General features: G+C 43.1%; 1 protein-coding gene across 1 annotated transcript in view; it reads right to left on the bottom strand.

The window, feature by feature from the left end:
• The window catches only part of LOC126248049 (heat shock 70 kDa protein 14-like), a 251,940-nt gene extending 233,362 nt beyond the window's left edge, over positions 1–18,578 (bottom strand). The window contains exons 1-3 of the mRNA XM_049948683.1: positions 18,398–18,578; positions 18,156–18,236; positions 17,776–18,010 (exon numbers count right to left, since the gene is read on the bottom strand). Coding sequence (XP_049804640.1) covers positions 17,776–18,010; positions 18,156–18,236; positions 18,398–18,457 — 376 coding nt within the window. The 5' untranslated portion in view covers positions 18,458–18,578. The remainder of the gene's footprint in view (positions 1–17,775; positions 18,011–18,155; positions 18,237–18,397) is intronic.
• Positions 18,579–20,087: the final 1,509 nt, after the last annotated feature.

Below are 20,087 nucleotides of genomic sequence, written 5' to 3'. Positions count from 1 at the left end.
AAAGGAAATACAGTACTAACAGAGAACAGCAGATCTTGAAAGTAATCACCATTTATCTCTTGGCACTTTTGGGCCCTTATCAGCAAGTTGCTGAAGATGGATCGAAGCTGATCTTCTGGAATTACTGCAATATCATCTGATATGTTCTGCTGCAGTTCTTGAAGACAATGAGGGTTGTGGCAATACACCTTAGACTTGAGGGCTCCCCACACAAATTAATCACACAATGATAGATCAAGTGACCTGCGTGGCCAGCCAGGGCCGCAACAAGACTGACCTCTCCTAACAACTCAGTAAGGCATGTAGACACTGTAAATGTGGTCTAAGGTTCAGCTGGCTGTATGGGGAGTTGCTCCATCGTGCTGGAAGTAACTGTATGTCTTTTCCCCCTCTGTCAATGCTGCCACAAATGGTCGTCTAATCGTATATTCTTGTCCGAGCTACTTTTATTTGCCCCACACTGTATGTACCAGAATACTAGGAGAAGATATGTCTATTACTCAATAAAGGTATTTAGACTTCAGCTTCCAGTTCTAGTTTGCATGACAAGAAAGGTCAAATATGCCAAAGTGCAGTAGATACGGTGGAAATGTACACATCAGGCTACACCGTATGTCAATCTGTTATCAAAATCTTTATGTTTGATACACATTCGTTGACTTTGCCTGCTCACGATCAAATTGCAGCCTTCCAAATTAATGTAAACCTGTCATGACAATCACAGTTTCGGGATAGCTGGCACTACCATACTCCAGCCAGCAGCTGGTGATCTAATTTTAAATAGTGTGAAGCAGCCACACCTAGAAGAAAATTTAGCTCAAGCTGATAATTATATTTCTTATAAATCTTAATGTCAAGATGAGAAAACTAATACATCTCTGTGATCCAAGAGCAGTACGGGTCATTCCTTTAAAATTATATTTTGGTAGCTCCTAAGGTGACCATGACAGGATTTAGTCATATTCAGTACATGGGTACCTACATATCTTAATAGAAAACTGCCAAATAGCACTGTTATAACTCTAACCATTTTTGATAAATTCAGGTTTGAAGACACAATTGTGTGTACTGGTCATTTGTAAAGAACCAATTTCTGTATTTTCACACACTTGCTACTCACTAATGAGGTGACCTACAGACCTCAAGTTTTTTAGGCATCTACTATGCCAGTCAGTAAGTTGATATATTGCATAAAAAGTAGGATACATCTTCAGTTTTTTACTAAAAATGTTGAGAAACACACTTTTCCATGATGTGCTTTACATTTGTGATTTCTTAAAATCATAACTTTCCAGAGGGGAACAGTACAGACTTCATCTTACGCACTGTAACTCTTTACTGCTAGTATCAAGTATAAACGACAATGAAAAGCGTTTGGCATTGAAACTGGTAGTTCTTACCTTCACTTAAAGATGACTCCATCACAAAAAGAGTGAAATTTGACGAATTTCAAAGTCCTGTGGGGTACATAGACAACTGTATCACAACTTGATTTTTTGCTGAAATTTTTACATATCGGGTAACAACGTTAGGTGCAAAGAAGAAAATGAAAATGCCACTTACACATGATATCTACATTCAACACTACAGGGCACTGATAAATAAAAAAGTGTATTCTTTGAAATTTTTTTTTCCTAAATATATGTGTGGCTCACCTGTGGATAAGAACTGTAAACACTTCAGAGCTGAAAACAGTTATCAGTCTTTTTCTCAGTATATATGTTGCACAACATGGCACCGATCGAAGTAGTAGGTAGTGATTCAGCTACCGTAAAAAACAGGTTGATCCAAAATGTAATAGAAATGTCAGAAATGGTATCTTGGGTGATTTGTGGGATCATTAGAATCACTTTACTTGTGCAAACATTACCACAAATGACCGACCTGAAGAAAGGTAGCAATACACATAAAAACATCTCTTGTGCCAAACTGTTGTAGGTCATATCTCGACACCCTTTGTGTTGAAATGCATTAATGCAATTGGAAATATCACATCTAGTAACAGAGTCTTGAGCTAGATGTAGGAGTAGTGTACAGGCCACTGATGACCTCTTAATGTACATCTGTACTATACCAAAATGGGAAACAGACAAATTCTCATCAGTGGGGATGTCAGTTCAAGTTTGGACATACTGTAGCGCAAAAACACTGTGACTGAGCTCAAACCTGTGCTTCAACAATTTAACCTTTTGTATGTTAACTGTAAACCTACAAGAGGCCCTACCTGTCTTGGCAATATATTTACAAATATTAAGAGAACTTTTATGTCCTCTAAAGTAATTAGTTTCTCTTTCTCAGATCATGATGCAGTATTAGACGTAGTATTGTATCTTCCAACAGCTCCAAACCACAATCTAAAACTGACTACTAGAGCAATTAGTAAAGAGAAGATTGATAGGTTTAGACATACCCTCACTTGTTAAAACTGGGACTACCTTTTCAGTAGGCTTCAACGTTGTTCCTCTGATATTGTTTTCACTGAGTTTTTCTCTGCATTTTTAAATATGTTTGAAAGCAACATGCCTCTGGAAAACTTACAGAAATATTAGTAGTAGCTTAAAAAAAAACAACAAATGGTGTACTCCAGAGTTAGGGCAATTGAAAAATACTGTCATAATGTATTCTGGTCCAAATATAAAAATTATCCTGAATTGCATAAAGTATTGTATGCTAAAGGTAACTTTAAATGCGAACATTTTTAGGTTAGGCTTTACCGTGACTGTTACTGACATTAAATGAAACAACAAGTTCACTGTTACCAGTCAAAGTTTTATTTATTTCCACGATGCGTTTCGAAGGTTTAAACCTCCATCATCGTGTGGATTTACATTAGTAAGTATTACATTTGTGTGTGTGTTGTGTTACGATTTTTGGAGAAACTTGTGGCACTGCCTAGTGGAGAAACAAGACACTATTTCAGAATATGGTTTAGGATTACTTTTGACAAAAAATTAAACTGATATCTAATGGTAAACATTAAATAAGTAAACTACAGTACCTTCAGTGTTCACAGGTTCCTTTTGCTGTCGTAACACATCACATGTATACTGCCACATTTGTGAACAAATATGGCGTCTGGAATCAGCTGGGTGCAAGGTTCGTATAGCAGAAGAGAAGACATAATCGCAAAGTGCAAAGAATATACATCATAACAACATTATTACAGAATAATTGCTTTAAGCATTTGGCAGTGTTTGTTTTGAGGTGTCAACTATATGTGTGTGTATTTCAGGTGGTATATAAATCCAATTCTGACAAGTTAAAACAGCTAAACATTTGTACTCGTTTATACAATCAGGTGAAATGTTACAGACTTTAATTACAGTGATCATATTGGCTACAACAGTAAAATCATACATACATTACATTCTTTGATTGGGATTAATAAACAGACACAGGACAAGAAATACTCCGACAAAGATCAGACAAAACAAATGAAAACACACAGAGTGTGACGGTGGTTGGCCGACCATAGAGAAAAAAAGAGGAAAAGCCAACCACCAAGAACACATTAAAAACTCAGTTTAAAATCACAGGCTAAAAGCCAGAATCAACACTAAAAAACAAACACTCAGATTAAACGATAAAAACCCCCTGCCCGAATAAAACGCACAACTAAGTCCACCATGGCAGAGTCATCTATTAAAAGGGCAGAGAGCGTGTCAGGCAGTGCAAACGTCTGCCTGAGCACAGATAAAAGTGGACAGTCCAACAAAATGTGGACCACTGTCAATGCCGAGCCGCAGCGACAGAGAGGGGGGTCCTCACGGCGCAATAAGTGGCCGTGGGTCATCCGTGTGTGCCCAATACGCAGTCGGCAGAGGACGACAGACTCCTTGCGAGAGACTCGCAAGGAGGAGTGCCACACAGTCGTTGTCTCCTTGACGGCACGGAGTTTGTTAGGGGTGGCCAGACCGCACCATTCAGCGTCCCAAAGCGAGATAACTTTGCGGCGTAAGACTGCCCTCAAATCAGTCTCCGGAAGGCCAATGTCTAGAGTGGGTTCACTGGTGGCCTGTTTGGCCAGGCGGTCAACACGTTCATTGCCCGGGATACCGACATGACCGGGGGTCCACACAAAGACCACAGAGCGCCCGCAACGGGCAAGAGTATGCAGGGACTCATGGATAGCCATCACCAGATGAGAACGAGGGAAACACTGGTCGAGAGCTCATAAACCGCTCAGGGAATCACTACAGATAACGAAGGACTCACCTGAGCAGGACCGGATATACTCTAGGGCACGAAAGATGGCGACCAGCTCAGCAGTGTAAACGCTGCAGCCATCCGGCAAGGAACGTTGTTTGGAATGGTCCCCTAGAGTTAGCGCATAACCGGCACGACCAGCAACCATCGAACCGTCAGTGTATACAATTCCAGAGCCCTGATACGTGGCCAGGATGGAATAAAAGCGGCAGCGGAAGGCCTCTGGAGGGACTGAGTCCTTCGGGCCCTGTGCCAAGTCGAGCCTAAGGCAAGGGCGAGGAACACACCATGGGGGTGTACGCAAAGTTCGTCGGCAAGATAAAGCCGCGGTTCAGGATGGACCGTTCGGCACCGGCAGAAATGCATAACGCGGGTCTTGGCAGCCGAAAACTGAAAACCATGCGCTACAGCCCAAGACTGCGCCTTGCGGATAGCGCCCTGTAGCTGACGTTCAACAGCTGCAATGCCAGTAGAGCTGTAGTAAAGGCAGAAGTCGTCAGCATACAGGGAAGCGGAGACAGAATTTCCCACCGCTGCAGCAAGCCCATTTATTGCGATTAAAAACAGGCAGACACTAAAGACATATCCCTGTGGTACCCCGTTCTCCTGGACTCTGGAGGAACTATGAGAGACCGCAACTTGCACGCGGAAGGTACGATACGACAGAAAATTTCAGATAAAGATCGGCAGAGGGCCCCGAAGACCCCATCCATGAAGCGTAGAAAGTATGTGATGATGCCATGTCGTATCGTACGCCTTCCGCATGTCGAAAAAGACAGCGACCAGGCGCTGACGGCGGGCAAAGGCAGTACGGATGGCCGACTCGAGACTCACTAGATTGTCGGTGGTGGAGCGGCCTTTACGGAACCCAGCCTGAGACGGAGCCAGAAGGCCCCGAGACTCCAGTACCCAATTCAAGCGCCAGCTCACCATCCGTTCGAGAAGCTTGCAAAGAACGTTGGTGAGGCTAATGGGAACGTTGGTGAGGCTAATGGGGCGGTAGCTGTCCACCTCCAAAGGGCTCTTGCCTGGTTTCAAAATGGGGATGACAATGCTTTCCCGCCATTGCGACGGAAACTCACCCTCGACCCAGAGACGGTTGTAAAGGTCGAGGAGGCGTCACTTGCAGTCCACTGAAAGGTGTTTCAGCATCTGACAGTGAATGCGATCTGGCCCATGAGCGGTATCAGGGAAAGCGGCAAGGGCGCTGTGAAATTCCCACTCACTGAATGGAGCATTGCAGGATTCAGAATGGTGGGTGCGAAAAGAAAGGCTCCGGCGTTCCATCCGCTCTTTAATGGAGCGGAAGGCCAGTGGGTAATTGGAAGAAGCGGAACTAAGAGCAAAATGCTCTGCCAAGCTGTTGGCAATTTCATCGGAGTCTGTACAAACTGCTCCATTCAGTGAGAGCGCAGGGACGCCGACAGGGGTCTGATAGCCATAGAGGCGTCAGATCTTGGCCCAGACCTGCGAAGGAGAGGCATGGAGGCCAATGTTGGACACATACCACTCCCAGCACTCCTGCTTGCTTTGGCGGATAAGGTGGCGGGCCCGTGCACGCAGCCGTTTGAAGGTGATGAGGTGTTCAATGCAGGGATGTCGCTTGTGACGCTGTAGCGCCCGCTGGCGATCTTTAATCGCCTCAGCGATCTCAGGCGACCACCAAGGCACAGTCCGCCGCCGAGGGGACCCAGAAGAACTGGGAATGGCAGATTCTGCGGCAGTAACGATGCTGGTGGTGACTGAGTGAACCACCGCATCAATGTCGTCACCAGAGAGAGGCTCAATAGCGGCAATGGAGGAGAACAAGTCCCAGTCAGCCTTATTCATAGCCCATCTGCTAGGGCGCCCAGAAGAGTGACGCCGTGGCAGTGACAGAAAGATTGGAAAATGGTCTCTACCACACAGGTCGTCATGCACACTCCATTGGACAGACGGTAAGACGCTAGGGCTACAGATCGATAGGTCAATGGCAGAGTATGTGCCATGCACCACACTGAAATGTGTGAATGCACCATCATTTAAAATCGAGAGATCGAGCTGCGCCAATAAATGCTCAACGGTGGCGCCTCGACCTGTTGCCACTGACCCACCCGACAGAGGGTTATGGGCGTTGAAGTCGCCCAATAGCAAGAAAGGTGGTGGCAATTGGGCTATCAGCGCAGCCAAGACATGCTGCGCGACATCACCATCCGGTGGAAGGTAAAGACTGCAGACAGTAACAGCCTGTGGTGTCCACACCCTAACAGCGACAGCCTCTAAAGCTGTATGTAGAGGGACAGACTCGCTGTGAAGAGAGTTAAGGACATATATGCAGATGCCACCAGACACCCTTTCATAAGCTGCCCGGTTCTTATAATAATCCCGATAGCCACGGAGGGCGGGGGTTCGCATTGCTGGAAACCAAGTTTCCTGAAGTGCAATGCAGAAGAAAGGGTGAAGGCTGATAAGTTGGCGGAGCTCAGCGAGATGGTGGAGGAACCCACTGCAGTTCCACTGGAGGATGGTATTTTCCATGTCTGAGGAAGACGTGACGGCACTGGGAAGGCAGATTACGCCGCTGGGTCACCTGCTGCCTCCGATTGAGCACCTGTGCTAGTGCGTTCCATGGCGTCTGAGGGACCGGCGAGATCGAGGTCCTCAGCGGACGCCAGAATCTCCACCTCGTCCTCAGACGCAGAGCTTGTAGGAAGCGGTGGGATGGGTGCCACCGCAATGTTGTTAGTCTTGGGGACTTTCTTCTTCTTCTTCTTCTTCTTCTTCTGTTTCTCTCGCTGTGCCTTCAGTGGTTCAGGCTTGGAGGGCTTCACTGGGTCAGTCTCAGGGACAGACGACGACCGTGAGGCCCTAAGACCAGGGACTGGTGGTTGTTTCAGCCTCTTGCGGGTGTCCGCTTTTCCACTGGTCGGAACTTGCGAAGGTAGGTCCCCAAGGGACACCTTCCTGGTGAGAGTAGCCGAAGAAGTCTTACGCTTCTCCGGCTGGGAAGGGGGAACTGATGTCCCCGATGGTTGGGGGGGTGTTGCTCCTGAAGGAGATGGAGCATGAGCGTGAAGTGCCCCCCACACTCAAGGGGGCTAGTGGATTTTGACCAATCATAGATCCAACCGGACGGGACGACACAGGAGATGGGAGAACCGTCGTAGCAGCAGCGGCATACGTAGACGTCAGTGGCACAGGATGGAGCCTCTCATATTTCCGCCTCGCCTCTGAGTAGGTCAGGCGATCCAGGGTCTTATATTCCATTATCTTCCGTTCTTTCTGGAATATCCGACAGTCCGGCGGCGAGCAGGGGGAATGGTGCTCTCCGCAGTTAACACAGATGGGAGGCGGAGCACATGGAGTATTGGTATGCGAAGGACGTCCACAATCTCGACATGTGATGCTGGAAGTACAGCGGGATGACATGACCCCGAACTTCCAGCATTTAAAACACCACATGGGAGGAGGGATATATGGTTTCACATCACAGCGGTAAACCATCACCTTGACCTTTTCGGGTAAGACGTCACCCTCAAAGGCCAAGATGAAGGCACCGGTAGCCACCTGATTATCCCTCGGACCCCGATGGACGCGCCGGACGAAGTGAACACCCCGTCGTTCTAGGTTGGCGCGTAGTTCATCTTCCGACTGCATAAGGAGATCCCTGTGGAATATAATACCCTGGACCATGTTGAGACACTTATGCGGCGTGATGCTGACAGAAACGCCCCCTAACTTATTGCAGGCGAGCAACCTCCGTGACTGGGCAGAGGATGCTGTCTGGATTAGAACGGAACCAGAGCGCATTTTAGACAAGCCCTCCACCTCTCCGAACTTGTCCTCTATGTGCTCCACAAAAAATTGGGGCTTGGTCGACATAAACGATTCCCCATCAACTCACGTACACACGAGGTACCGGGGTGAATATTCTCCACTGCCTTCTTTAGCCATACGTTCCTCCTATAGAGTAGCCAGGGAGGGAAATGATCTTGGATCAAATTTCTTCCCGTTGAGGTTAGACCTCGATCGCTTAGAGACTGCTGGTGGAGGCCCACGCTTCATTGCGGGTCATCCGCCCTGATGCCACCCACTCCGACCAGGGGCTCTCCCCACGGGCGCCACCCAGCCACAGCAAAGACCACCTGGCACGATGGCCTTTGCCGGGAGTCCCGATGCCCCAGAGGGATAAGCATCTACTCCTCAGCATACGTGGGGAGGTAGCAGCTCAGGCATCAGCAGTGCGATCCCTGTGTAGTCAGGGGGCTACCACCAAGAGCGTACGCGACAACCCCACCACAACGGACTGGCTACTGTGCTGGATGTCGGGTGTCAAAATATCCATGTACATCACGAGGGCAAAGATGGAAGTGAACAAAGGAGGGAATGTATGCTATCCAGAACACACTGCAGCGGATGTCGCTGGAAGCTCTTTGTAAGTCCAACTCCATGAAAATATCAGGTGTGCCAAATCTTAGGGCAAGATGGATTTAAGATGCACCACGTACGGCGTCCTTCCCCAAATGGTACGCACTAACAGAAAATTTGGAAAGGTATTGGTCAAACCCCTTAGGGGACCATCACATTAAAGGCCGAAACAGATGAGACTCCTTTTAGTCACCTCTTACGACAGGCAGGAATACCGCGGGCCTATTCTTACCCCAAATCCGCAGGGGCGAGGCAGAAGGAGAGGTAGAGAGAGAGAGAGAGAGAGAGAGAGAAAAAGTGTGTGTGTGTGTGTGTGTGTGTGTGTGTGTGTGTGTGTGTGTGAAAGGGAGAGAGAGAGAGAGAGAGAGAGAGAGAGAGAGTGATTATATGAGAGCAAACATTTACATGGCAAGGAGTCTTAAGATTGCATGTTGCGTATATTAGCTGCCTAAAGGTTGGAGTAATACATTGGTTAATGCTATAAAATAGGCAGATAGATATACATTTATGCCAGTAGTTGATGTACATACAGTTTTAAGCTGACAAGGGGTACAAGCTGTATACAGTTTTAAGCTGACAAGGGGTACAAGCTGTTGATGTGATGAATTATCTGTGAATGAGGTCAATCTCTTGTACTCCTGGCAGCTGTCAATATTTATGGTAAATATTAGGTGTGTGTGTGTGTGTGTGTGTGTGTGTGTGTGTGTGTGTGTGTGTGTGTGTGTGTGTGCGCGCACGCGCGCGCATTTTTAAGAGTGTGGGCCTTTTTGTTGGATGTGTAGGATGCTAATACTTGTGTTGTTAACATGGTGTTTTGTTTCATGCAGGTGGGTAGCTATTGCTGATGTGTGATATTTTTTGTTTTTTAGTGCTGCCATGTGTTCCTTGAACCTAATCTCAAATGATCTGCCTGTCTGGCCTATGCAGAAGCAGTCACAGTGCAAACATTCAATTTTGTTCACACCTGTGTGATGAAGTGGGTTTCGTGTGCCGATGTTGTGGGGTAACTTCTGTCCAATCTTGTTGTCTGTTGTAAAGGATATGCTTATGCCTTTCCGTTTGAAGACATTGGCAATCTGGTATGAAATGTTACCCAGAAAGGGGATTGTATGGAACATGTTATTTTCTTTTTGTTTTTTGTGTTGTGATTCTTTTGCCATTATTGAGCGTTTTAGGGTGTCTACTATGGAGCTGTTATAACCATTTTCAATGGCTGTTTGTTTTATTATTTCAATTTCTTGATCACATTTATCTTCTGAGAGTGGTAGTTGGATAGCTCCATTAATCATGTACCGAAATGCTGCCATTTTGTGCCAAAAACGGGACCCCCATTAGGCCCATAGTGAACTGTAGGAACAGCCCAACATTCAAGCTCAATAAAATACTCTTCAGGATTCTCAAACAAGCATACACATTCAATAATGAGAGAACACTTTAAAACACAACAGAATTTACACAATATGTCAAAAACATACAAGTACCTGATGGAGCCACACTTGCCTCATTTGACACACAAAACCTATATTCCTCTGTGCCAATAGATCCCACACTACAGATAATTAATGCCAACCTACATAAACACAAAAAAATCCCTTCAACTCACATTAATGAACTAATAGACCAGCTTGAATTCACACTTTCACACAACTATTTTAAATTTAACAATAAAATCTACAAACAAACAGATGGTTTGGCAATGGGCTCAAATCTTTCCGGATTGCTAGCAGAAATATTTATAAGTATCCTAGAAGACAAAATCCTGAATTCCAACCACCACCTCCTCAAAAATATCATCTACTACTACAGATATGTAGATGATACCATCATTTTAATCAAAGGCACTAAAGATGACATCAGTGATTTGAATCAGTTTTTCAACAACTCCCATGAAAACATAAAATTCACAGTTGAACACCAAAAAGATGACAGTATAAATTTCCTAGACCTTACCATTAGAATAAAGAATAACAGACATCAGTTTGAAATTTATCGGAAGCCTACCACAACACATACCACAATCCACAACTCCTCTTGCCACCCCGCAGCACACAAAATGGCAGCATTCCAGTACATGATTAATAGAGCTATCCAACTACCACTCTCAGAAGATAAATGTGATCAAGAAATTGAAATAATAAAACAAACAGCTATTGAAAATGGTTATAACAGCTCCATAGTAGACACCCTAAAATGCTCAATAATGACAAAGGAATCACAACACAAAAAACAAAAAGGAAATAACATCTTCCATACAATCCCCTTTCTGGATAACATTTCATACCAGATTGCCAATGTCTTCAAACGGAAAGGCATAAGCATATCCTTTACAACAGACAACAAGATTGGACAGAAGTTACCCCACAACATCGGCACACGAAACCCACTTCATCACACAGGTGTGTACAAAATTGAATGTTTGGACTGTGACTGCTTCTACATAGGCCAGACAGGCAGATCATTTGAGATTAGGTTCAAGGAACACATGGCAGCACTAAAAAACAAAAAATATCACACATCAGCAATAGCTACCCACCTGCATGAAACAAAACACCATGTTAACACCACTAGTATTAGCATCCTACACATCCAACAAAAAGGAAGAAAACTAGACACCCTTGAAACACTCCAAATATACAAACATCAAATGAAACAACCAGAATCCATCTTAAATGACAAAATTTACAATAGTATCATTTCCGTTTTCAGCAACTGCCTATACTCTTAAAAATGCGTGTGTGCGCGCGCACACACACACACACACACACACACACACACACACACACACACACCTAATATTTACCATAAATATTGACAGCTGCCAAGAGTACAAGAGATTGACCTCATTCACAGATAATTCATCACATCAACAGCTTGTACCCCTTGTCAGCTTAAAACTGTATGTACATCAACTACTGGCATAAATGTATATCTATCTGCCTATTTTATAGCATTAACCAATGTATTACCCCAACCTTTAGGCAGCTAATATACGCAAAATGCAATCTTAAGATTCCTTGCCATGTAAATGTTTGCTCTCATATAATCACTCTCTCTCTCTCTCCCCCCCCTCTCTCTCCATCTCCCTTTCACACACAAACACACACACACACACACACACACACACACACACACTTTTTCTCTCTCTCTCTACCTCTCCTTCTGCCTCCAGCCCCTCACTTCACATCTGTTTATTAATCCCAATCAAAGAGTGTAATGTATGTATGATTTTACAGTCATAGCCAATATGACCATTGTAATTAAAGTCTGTAACATTTCACCTAATTGTTATCAACAAGTATGAAGTTTAAGCCATTTTAACATTTCACCTGATTGTATAAACGAGTACGAATGTTTAGCTGTTTTAACTTGTCAGAATTGGATTTATATACCACCTGAAGTACACACACATATATTTGACACCTCAAAACAAACACCGCCAAATGCTTAAAGCAATTATTCTGTAATAATGTTGTTATGATGTATATTCTTTGCACTTTGCGATTATGTCTTCTCTTCTGCTATACGAACCTTGCACCCAGCTGATTCCAGACGACATATTTGTTCACAAATGTGGCAGTATACATGTGATGTGTTACGACAGCAAAAGGAACCTGTGAACACTGAAGGTACTGTAGTTTACTTATTTAATGTTTACCATTAGATATCAGTTTAATTTTTTGTCAAAAGTAATCCTAAACCATATTCTGAAATAGTGTCTTGTTTCTCCACTAGGCAGTGCCACAAGTTTCTCCAAAAATCGTAACACAACACACACACAAATGTAATACTTACTAATGTAAATCCACCCAATGATGGAGGTTTAAACCTTCGAAACGCGCCATGGAAATAAATAAAACGGTGTCTGGTAACAGTGAACTTGTTGTTTCATTTAATGCTAAAGGTATATATAGTTATAAAGGTATATACAAGTACAGATAGGTAATCGATGAAGCAAATGAACTACATAATATAGCAAACTGAAAAGTCCCATAACAAACATAAAAAGCCTGGAGTGCAATCAACTCTATTGTACACACCAAACAAAATGATATTGCCATAACCCAAGAAGAATTTAATAAATTTTGCATCTAATCTATTGAAGATATTAGCAGTACCACAAGTAAACCCCCATGAAAATGCAGTTAGTATAATGGATAACTGGTTCGAAAAGCATCCCCTGGGCATGTTTACTTACACGGAAGAATGTCCAAAAACCATTCAGAAAATGGTGAAAAATTTCAAAAGCTAAGTTAGTGTTGATACCTTCACACACACACACACACACACACACACACACACACACACACACACACACACACACACACCAACTCCAGCATTCTGGCTCGAGATATTGGAGTTGGCAGTCACGTGTGCTTGCTAGTGTGTGTGAACGATGTTTGTGTCTCTCTCTTACTGATGAAGGCTGTATGTGTCTTAACTGTGCCTCTCTGCAACTTAATGTATCTTCCTTATGGTAAGCAGCAATCTGTCCTTTCCTACAAGTTAGTGTTTACTTGGATAAATCAGATGTAATTAGTGATAAATAATTTGGATTTAGAAAAAGTAAATCCACAACTGATGCAATGGATTCTCTAGTAAAATTTGTCCTAGATGTGTTCGAGGCTAAGGGGTATGCCCAAGCTACATTCTGTACCTGAGCAGAGCTTTGACTGCACAGAGCATGACACTTTGTTGAATAAGCTATTCTATTATGGTTTTGATGGCAACAGCTTAAATATGTTTCAATCTTTGCTAGAGAACTGCACACCAAGTTGTGTGCATTGATAGCGAGAAGTCAAATTTGGTTTATGTTAGGCCTGGAGTGCTGCAAGGATCGGTGCTCAGACCTTTATTGTTTTTATTACTAATCTGTGTTTATTTATACATTCTCACATAACAACATCAGCAACACTGACTGGATATGCCAGTTGCTATTATAGCCGACCAACAGGCTACAACAAAGAAGCTCACAAGCTCGCACACTAACGCACAAACAAACCGCCAACACCGCCCTACACTGTTAATCCAATATACAACCTATCAGACACTAAATGATGATGAACCTAACTGTTACTGGTATGCTGACACTGACAGAAGCTGCAGCCACCGAGAAACACCACTGCACAACATCAAAGGTATCTGCCTGCAAGATGCCCACTAGAATCAAAATCGAGCCTTGCGTGACCTGTTGCAGACAGCAAGAAAACTGCTACTGCTCTTAAAATCTGACCCAACTATCGCATAGGTTTCTTTCCCTTGGCTCTTGCCTTGGCACTTTTTCCCTTTTGCCCTTCAAATCGCTATCCTTCGATCAACTTTTGACTCAATCTATCTCCAGATGAGCGCATATTAATGGTTAATCATAACCAGACATATGCAAACATCGCAGTACCTACAAGGCCAACACAAAACATCTTTGCATATTGGTTAGTTTTCACTAAGTGAGGCCTCGCAGGATGTGGGTACTGCGATGTTTTCTTACTAAATGAAAGTAAAACACAGGTACTTAATTTTAGCCTGTAAGAGATTCCTAACCATCATGTATTAAAAACTACTAAACTTTTAGGTGTTCTTACTGACAATAAATTGGCCTGGAAACCACACATTAAAAATATATTTTCTAGACTTTTCAAGAGTTATTTATTTAACTACAAATTTAAAAAGATATGTTCCAAATAACTATGCAAGATCACGAAATTTTACTTTCTTCCAATGTATCATATCACATGGAATTTTTTCATGGGGTAGCAGTTGTTAAGCAAATGACATTTTATTGTTGCAGAGAATAACAACAGATTCTGATAAAACAGAACATTGTAAACTTCTGTTCATTAAACTGGAATGTCTGACAATAGTAAACTTATTCATCTATAATGTTTTATTGTATGTCAGAAACAATGTTTCTAATTTCACACTGAGAACTGATGTACATAGTTTTAACACAAACACATGTAGACATACCATACCACACATCATCTAAATCACGTAACCCCTACCTAGCCTTTGGATTAAGGATGTTTAATAGGCCAAGGGTAGATTTTACAGAATTGCCTATAAACATTTTTACAGCTAAATTGTATAAGCGGGTCGACGGAAGCGTTCGATCCCACCCGTTGGCTTTGACCCGTGACGTAAGGCGGCTGTTGTGTGTGATGTCACCGCGGCGCAGAGTTTAGTTTGTGAGAGTGGCGTGTTTGTAGGTGTTGTTTTGATGTGATCGGTGGTGATCTCTAGTGGTGTGTTTGTATGTTAGGTGATGTTTTTGGTTTAGTTTGTGTGTGTGGCGTGTTTATAGGCAGCGTATTGTTGCAGTCGGTGGTTCTCTCTGGTGGTGTGTTTATGGGTAGCGTGTTACGTGGCGTATGGGGTTCACTTGCGTGGTAGCATTGCATGTGTGTAGTATCAGTGGTGACTGTGCTTCAGTGGAATATATTTCAATGAGTTAACAATTTTGGTTTTGTTATGTTGATGTTATTGTAGTTTCTTTTCTGTTCATGCGTGAATTTTGGTAAATTTCTTTGCTTATGTCTTTGGTAGGTACAGATATGACTGACAAGGTCAACAGTTTTTGGTTGTCTGTGATGATGGGGGACAGTGCGTTGTCTCTAATAAAATTTCTTCAGCAATGCGGGCTGCTGGCTGAAATTGTGAAGTGTTCAGTGTGCCGTGAAGAAACGAGGCTTACTAAAGTTTTGGTGTCTCTGACCAGGGATGGATATATGTGGATATGTCATAAGGATAACAGGTCAAGGGACGTGTTTGATTGCAATTTTGTTTTTTTTTTTTTTTTTTTTTTTGTAGGATTAAGTGTGGTGGTGGTGAAATTTCTGAGATTTATAGTGTGGTAGCAGTTGTTCCTGTTGACCTATATAGGTCAAGGGAAGTGATCAATTCCGGTGGATTTTGTGTGTAGTGGAATTTGAGAAAGTTGTGGGGTCTTGGCATTTTAGTGTTTCTTGTTGTTTGGTGTAGTGGCGTGTGTTTATATTTAATTGTCCCCACCCAAAAACCCCCAATTTCCTACACTTGTCCCGTTAGTTTGATTAGATTTTTTGTGGAAGGTGTGTGTGTGTGTGTGTGTGTGTGTGTGTGTGTGTGTGTGTGTGTGTGTGTGTGTGTGTTGGTTTTTCAATGTATTTTCATGTTTGTTATGTTTACGTAATGAAGTCATAGGCGCCATATTGGAGTCATAGTGGACAGTCATTTCCGCCATATTTGTGACGTCATGGGTCAAAGCAGATGGGTGGAATCAGATGCTTCCGTATAAGTTACTAGTAAACAACCTCTTTACCCAATTGACAAATGTTTTGGAGATGAAAATGCTGCTCTCTAACATGTAATTTCTAGTTTTACCTATTTCATGTAAACTAAATTACATTGATATAGTAGTTAATATAGAAATGTATGCTTATGACTGTCTACTGCTGTAAGAGCTGAATGATAATAAATTATTATTACTATTACTATTATTATTATTATTATTTCACTGTTAGTTGTCTTTTCAGTGTAAAGAATTACAATAGATAACTTTGGTGCACAAATGAGGTGATATATTCTTATTCTGTTACTGTAAATTAAAAACGAACTTCAGTGAAAAGTAAGAAAAGCAGCAAGCAACAATGAGAGATGTTAAGAACTTTAAATATATACCAGTATATGCTAATATAAAACCTCCACAAACAAATATTTCATAAAAAAATCAAATACAAAGATGGAAACTGCATTTTTAAAACACACACACACACACACACACACACACACACACACACACACACACCCCCCTTGCATAGCCTCACTGTTTCCTTGACATCTTGACGCAACAATGAAATGAGTTCACTTAAAGGTGAGAGGTATGATTTTTCTCCAAAGCACTTATTGTCATGTTTATAAAACTGTGCACCATGTCTTTGTAACGACAGGACATCTGCCTTAGACGTCACAATGGCAAAGGGTAGCCAAACAGCATAATTTCAACTGGACCATGAAAGGAATTGTGGATCTGTAGGAGGCATATAGTTAATCTCAACATCTTTAAATTCATGTGATTGGTGGAAAATGTGTCTTGTGTACCAGATTTTGTAACATTTGAAAGCCACATTCTGCTCAACTTGCAATTGTTCCCAAAAAGCATTTTCACAAGTTCTTATGTTTCATTTAAGTTATCTTTTTAAGTTGCAGTGACAGAATATGGATATATCACCTCATTTGTGCACCCACGTTGTCTCTTAATTCTTTACACAGGAAAGACACTCAACAGAGAAATACAACATATACACTGAGAAAAATGATTCACAACTATTTTCAGCTCTAAATTGTTTACAGTTCTGACCTACAGGTCAATTTTTCAAGGAATACACGTTTTTATTATTAATGCCCTGTAGTGCTGAATGTGGGTGGCATATGTAACTGGCATTTTCATTTTATTCTTTGTCAATGAATAAAGTTAGTTTGGATATTATTCTTTGCAGATAAGATTGCTGACAGATATATAAACATTTCAGCAAAAAATCATATTGTAATTCAATTATCTATGTACCCCACAGGACTTTGAAATTCGTCAAATTTGATTTTTTTTTGTGATGGAGTCATCTTTAAGTGAAGGTAAGAACTACTAATTTCAATGCCAAAAGCTTGTCATTGTTATTTATACTTAATACTAGCACTAAAGAGTTATAGTGCTTAAGATAAAGTCTGCATTTTTTTCCCTCTGCGAAGTTATAATTTTTAAAAAATCACATGTAAAGCACATCACGGAGAAAGAGCGATTCTCAACATTTTTCATAAAAAACAGAGATGTATCCTACTTTTTATGCAATATATCAACTTAATGAACCACACAGTACATGACTAAAATACTTGAGGTCTGTAGGTCACCTCATTACTGAATAGCAAGTGTCTGAGAATACGGAAACTGGTTCTCGACTAATGACTGGGTACCCACCCATTAATCTTCAAACCTGAATTTATCAAAAATGGTTAGAGTTAGAACAGTGCTATTTGGCAGTTTTACTACTGAGACATGTAGGCATCCTTGTTCCAAATGTGACTAAATCCTGAAATAGTCACCTTTTCACCCCCTGTGAGATTACACGGAATGAACCATACTACATACTCGTAGGAATATGAGATCGGGGCATTACGCACAAATACATTTCTACATACCGAATAGCTTTTTGTATATGCACGTCATAGCTCCTTCTGGGGTATACACAGCAATCTTGTCTTCATCTCGGATTTCATATTTCAGGCCTCCTTCAGTCACTATTTTACATTTCACTGACTTTATATGATGCTCAAGTTCGTCGTCAGGAATACTGTCATTTAAGAGTTTCTTATTGCGAACAATGGTACATGTGGCATTTCTAACAAGAGCTGCCTTCGCTGGGAGTCCAACAGTCTGAAACACATTCGATCTCTTAAATTTTGATCACGAAGCGGAATTACGCAACAGTGGTAAACCAATTAAATTAAGAAGTAACAGGCAATTTCAGCTTAGAGGGCACTATTCAAATAAACTGCTGCTTAGTACAAAATTTCCTTACCTCTTCACCGTCAACAAACGCGACTATTGCAGGCATTATTCTGTTGCCACTGTCGTCAGCTATAATATCAACTTTCCCATCCTGAGAAACAAAACGTAAAATAATGTCAAAGTTACATTGATATGATCTTATTACAACGTTCCTCACGAATACATTCGAGCTAGAAGAATAATCGTTCATGACTTCGTTTCTGGCACATTAGAAGTTCTCAGTGAACAACAAATATGAAAAAATATACCAACCTTACAATACGCCAAGCAGGCTGAAGAATTACCCACGTGAATGCCAAAAACACCAGCCATTTTGCTAGTCTTCGACGAAAACAAACCGTACACGATGCGCGAACACACTACTGCCGCCAAAACACAAATATTCACGTGTCTTTGTTTTCGTCTGCATAGCGTTCAAAGAAGTATTCTGCTGTCAAAGACGTAATCAAGGAAGTTAGAAAGGGAGATATGTCAGTCATAAAAATAAGAAATACGAAAATATTCAGTAATTAGTACGAATTTCATTTTTCCAGATGCCACTAGCGAAATAGCGTATTATTAAAGAAATAAAAATATCAATACTGAATTGTTAATTGAAAACATTTTCATAAAAAACAAAAATGAAATTGTGATCCATATTATCTTCCGCGTTTCATGGTGTTTTTTCTGTGTAGCTTAAAAATCTGATATTTGTTAATCAAAATATCCACGGGTGTGCTGCCGGTCTATAGTGTTCAACGGGTACAATATTTCGGCATGTCGCCATCATCAGGTGAACTGACGGACTGAGCTCCTGTGAACGTGCCGGCACGGAGATCCGTACGCTATGGCTGCTCAGAGGGAACTGGGTTCGGTCAAAACAAAGGATGGAGCCCCTCCACGCCCACACCAACGGGGTGGCCAAACCAAAAGTTCTACTGTCACCTCCGTAAACATGTTAGTTTTTGAATCAGGCGTTCCTCCCTGTAACATAAGAGTTCGGCGCGGTAACGCATGCGCTGCTGTTAGGCCCTCTGCTGCGCCTTGTCGTCAGTGACTTGGTGCAGCTTCATCATGTGGTGGTGGTGGTGGTGGTTAGTGTTTAACGTCCCGTCGACAACGAGGTCATTAGAGACGGAGCGCAAGCTCGGGTTAGGGAAGGATTGGGAAGGAAATCGGCCGTGCCCTTTCAAAGGAACCATCCCGGCATTTGCCTGAAACGATTTAGGGAAATCACGGAAAACCTAAATCAGGATGGCCGGAGACGGGATTGAACCGTCGTCCTCCCGAATGCGAGTCCAGTGTGCTAACCACTGCGCCACCTCGCTCGGTCAGCTTCATCAGGCTGGTGCAGAACGGCGGCGATCGGCTACCGTTCGGCGTCCTCCTCTACTGCACGGCGCAGCCCTTCTGCAGCGTAGCTTCGAGCAGCTCCGCTTGTTCAGTGAGCAGCGCCGCTTGAGCATCGGAGAAATGCACGCCGTTCGCTCGCGCTTGCGCGATGAGGGCTGCCTTCCTGACCTCTGTCTCCCTCGGAGGGGCCGCCCCCGCAGCGGTCGGCGTCGCCACCGGTTTCGCTGGGGCGGCGGTTTTCTTCTCTGCACCTTTCACCTGCGGTGCTGCTGGGGCAGCCGCTGGGATAGGCGCGCGAACTTCCTTCTGCAAGGTCGCAGGAGTGTTCGCGGGTTCGACTGCGCTGAGGCCTCGGGCGAAGACTGCTCGCAGTTGCCTCGAGGCCTCTTCCTTCTCTGCAGCCACGGCGTCTGCGAAGGCAGCCCTCTCCGCCGCCGTGACGGCTTTGAGGGCTGCTGTGGCCTCCTTCACGGCGGTGCCGAGTTCGAGGTCACATCTCTTCACGGGAGAGCGAGCTGCGTCCTGACTGCCCGTTTCCGAGCGGCCGTCCCCGCCCCTGGCAGGTGGATCTGCTACTGCGCCGTCCCTCAGCTGCACCTGGCTGTTCTGC

This window comes from Schistocerca nitens, chromosome 3 (assembly GCF_023898315.1).
Source record: "Schistocerca nitens isolate TAMUIC-IGC-003100 chromosome 3, iqSchNite1.1, whole genome shotgun sequence".
In the NCBI taxonomy this organism is placed as follows: domain Eukaryota; kingdom Metazoa; phylum Arthropoda; class Insecta; order Orthoptera; family Acrididae; genus Schistocerca; species Schistocerca nitens.
The sequence above is the reverse complement of the archived record's forward strand: the minus strand, read 5'-3'. Positions and strand labels throughout refer to the sequence as shown.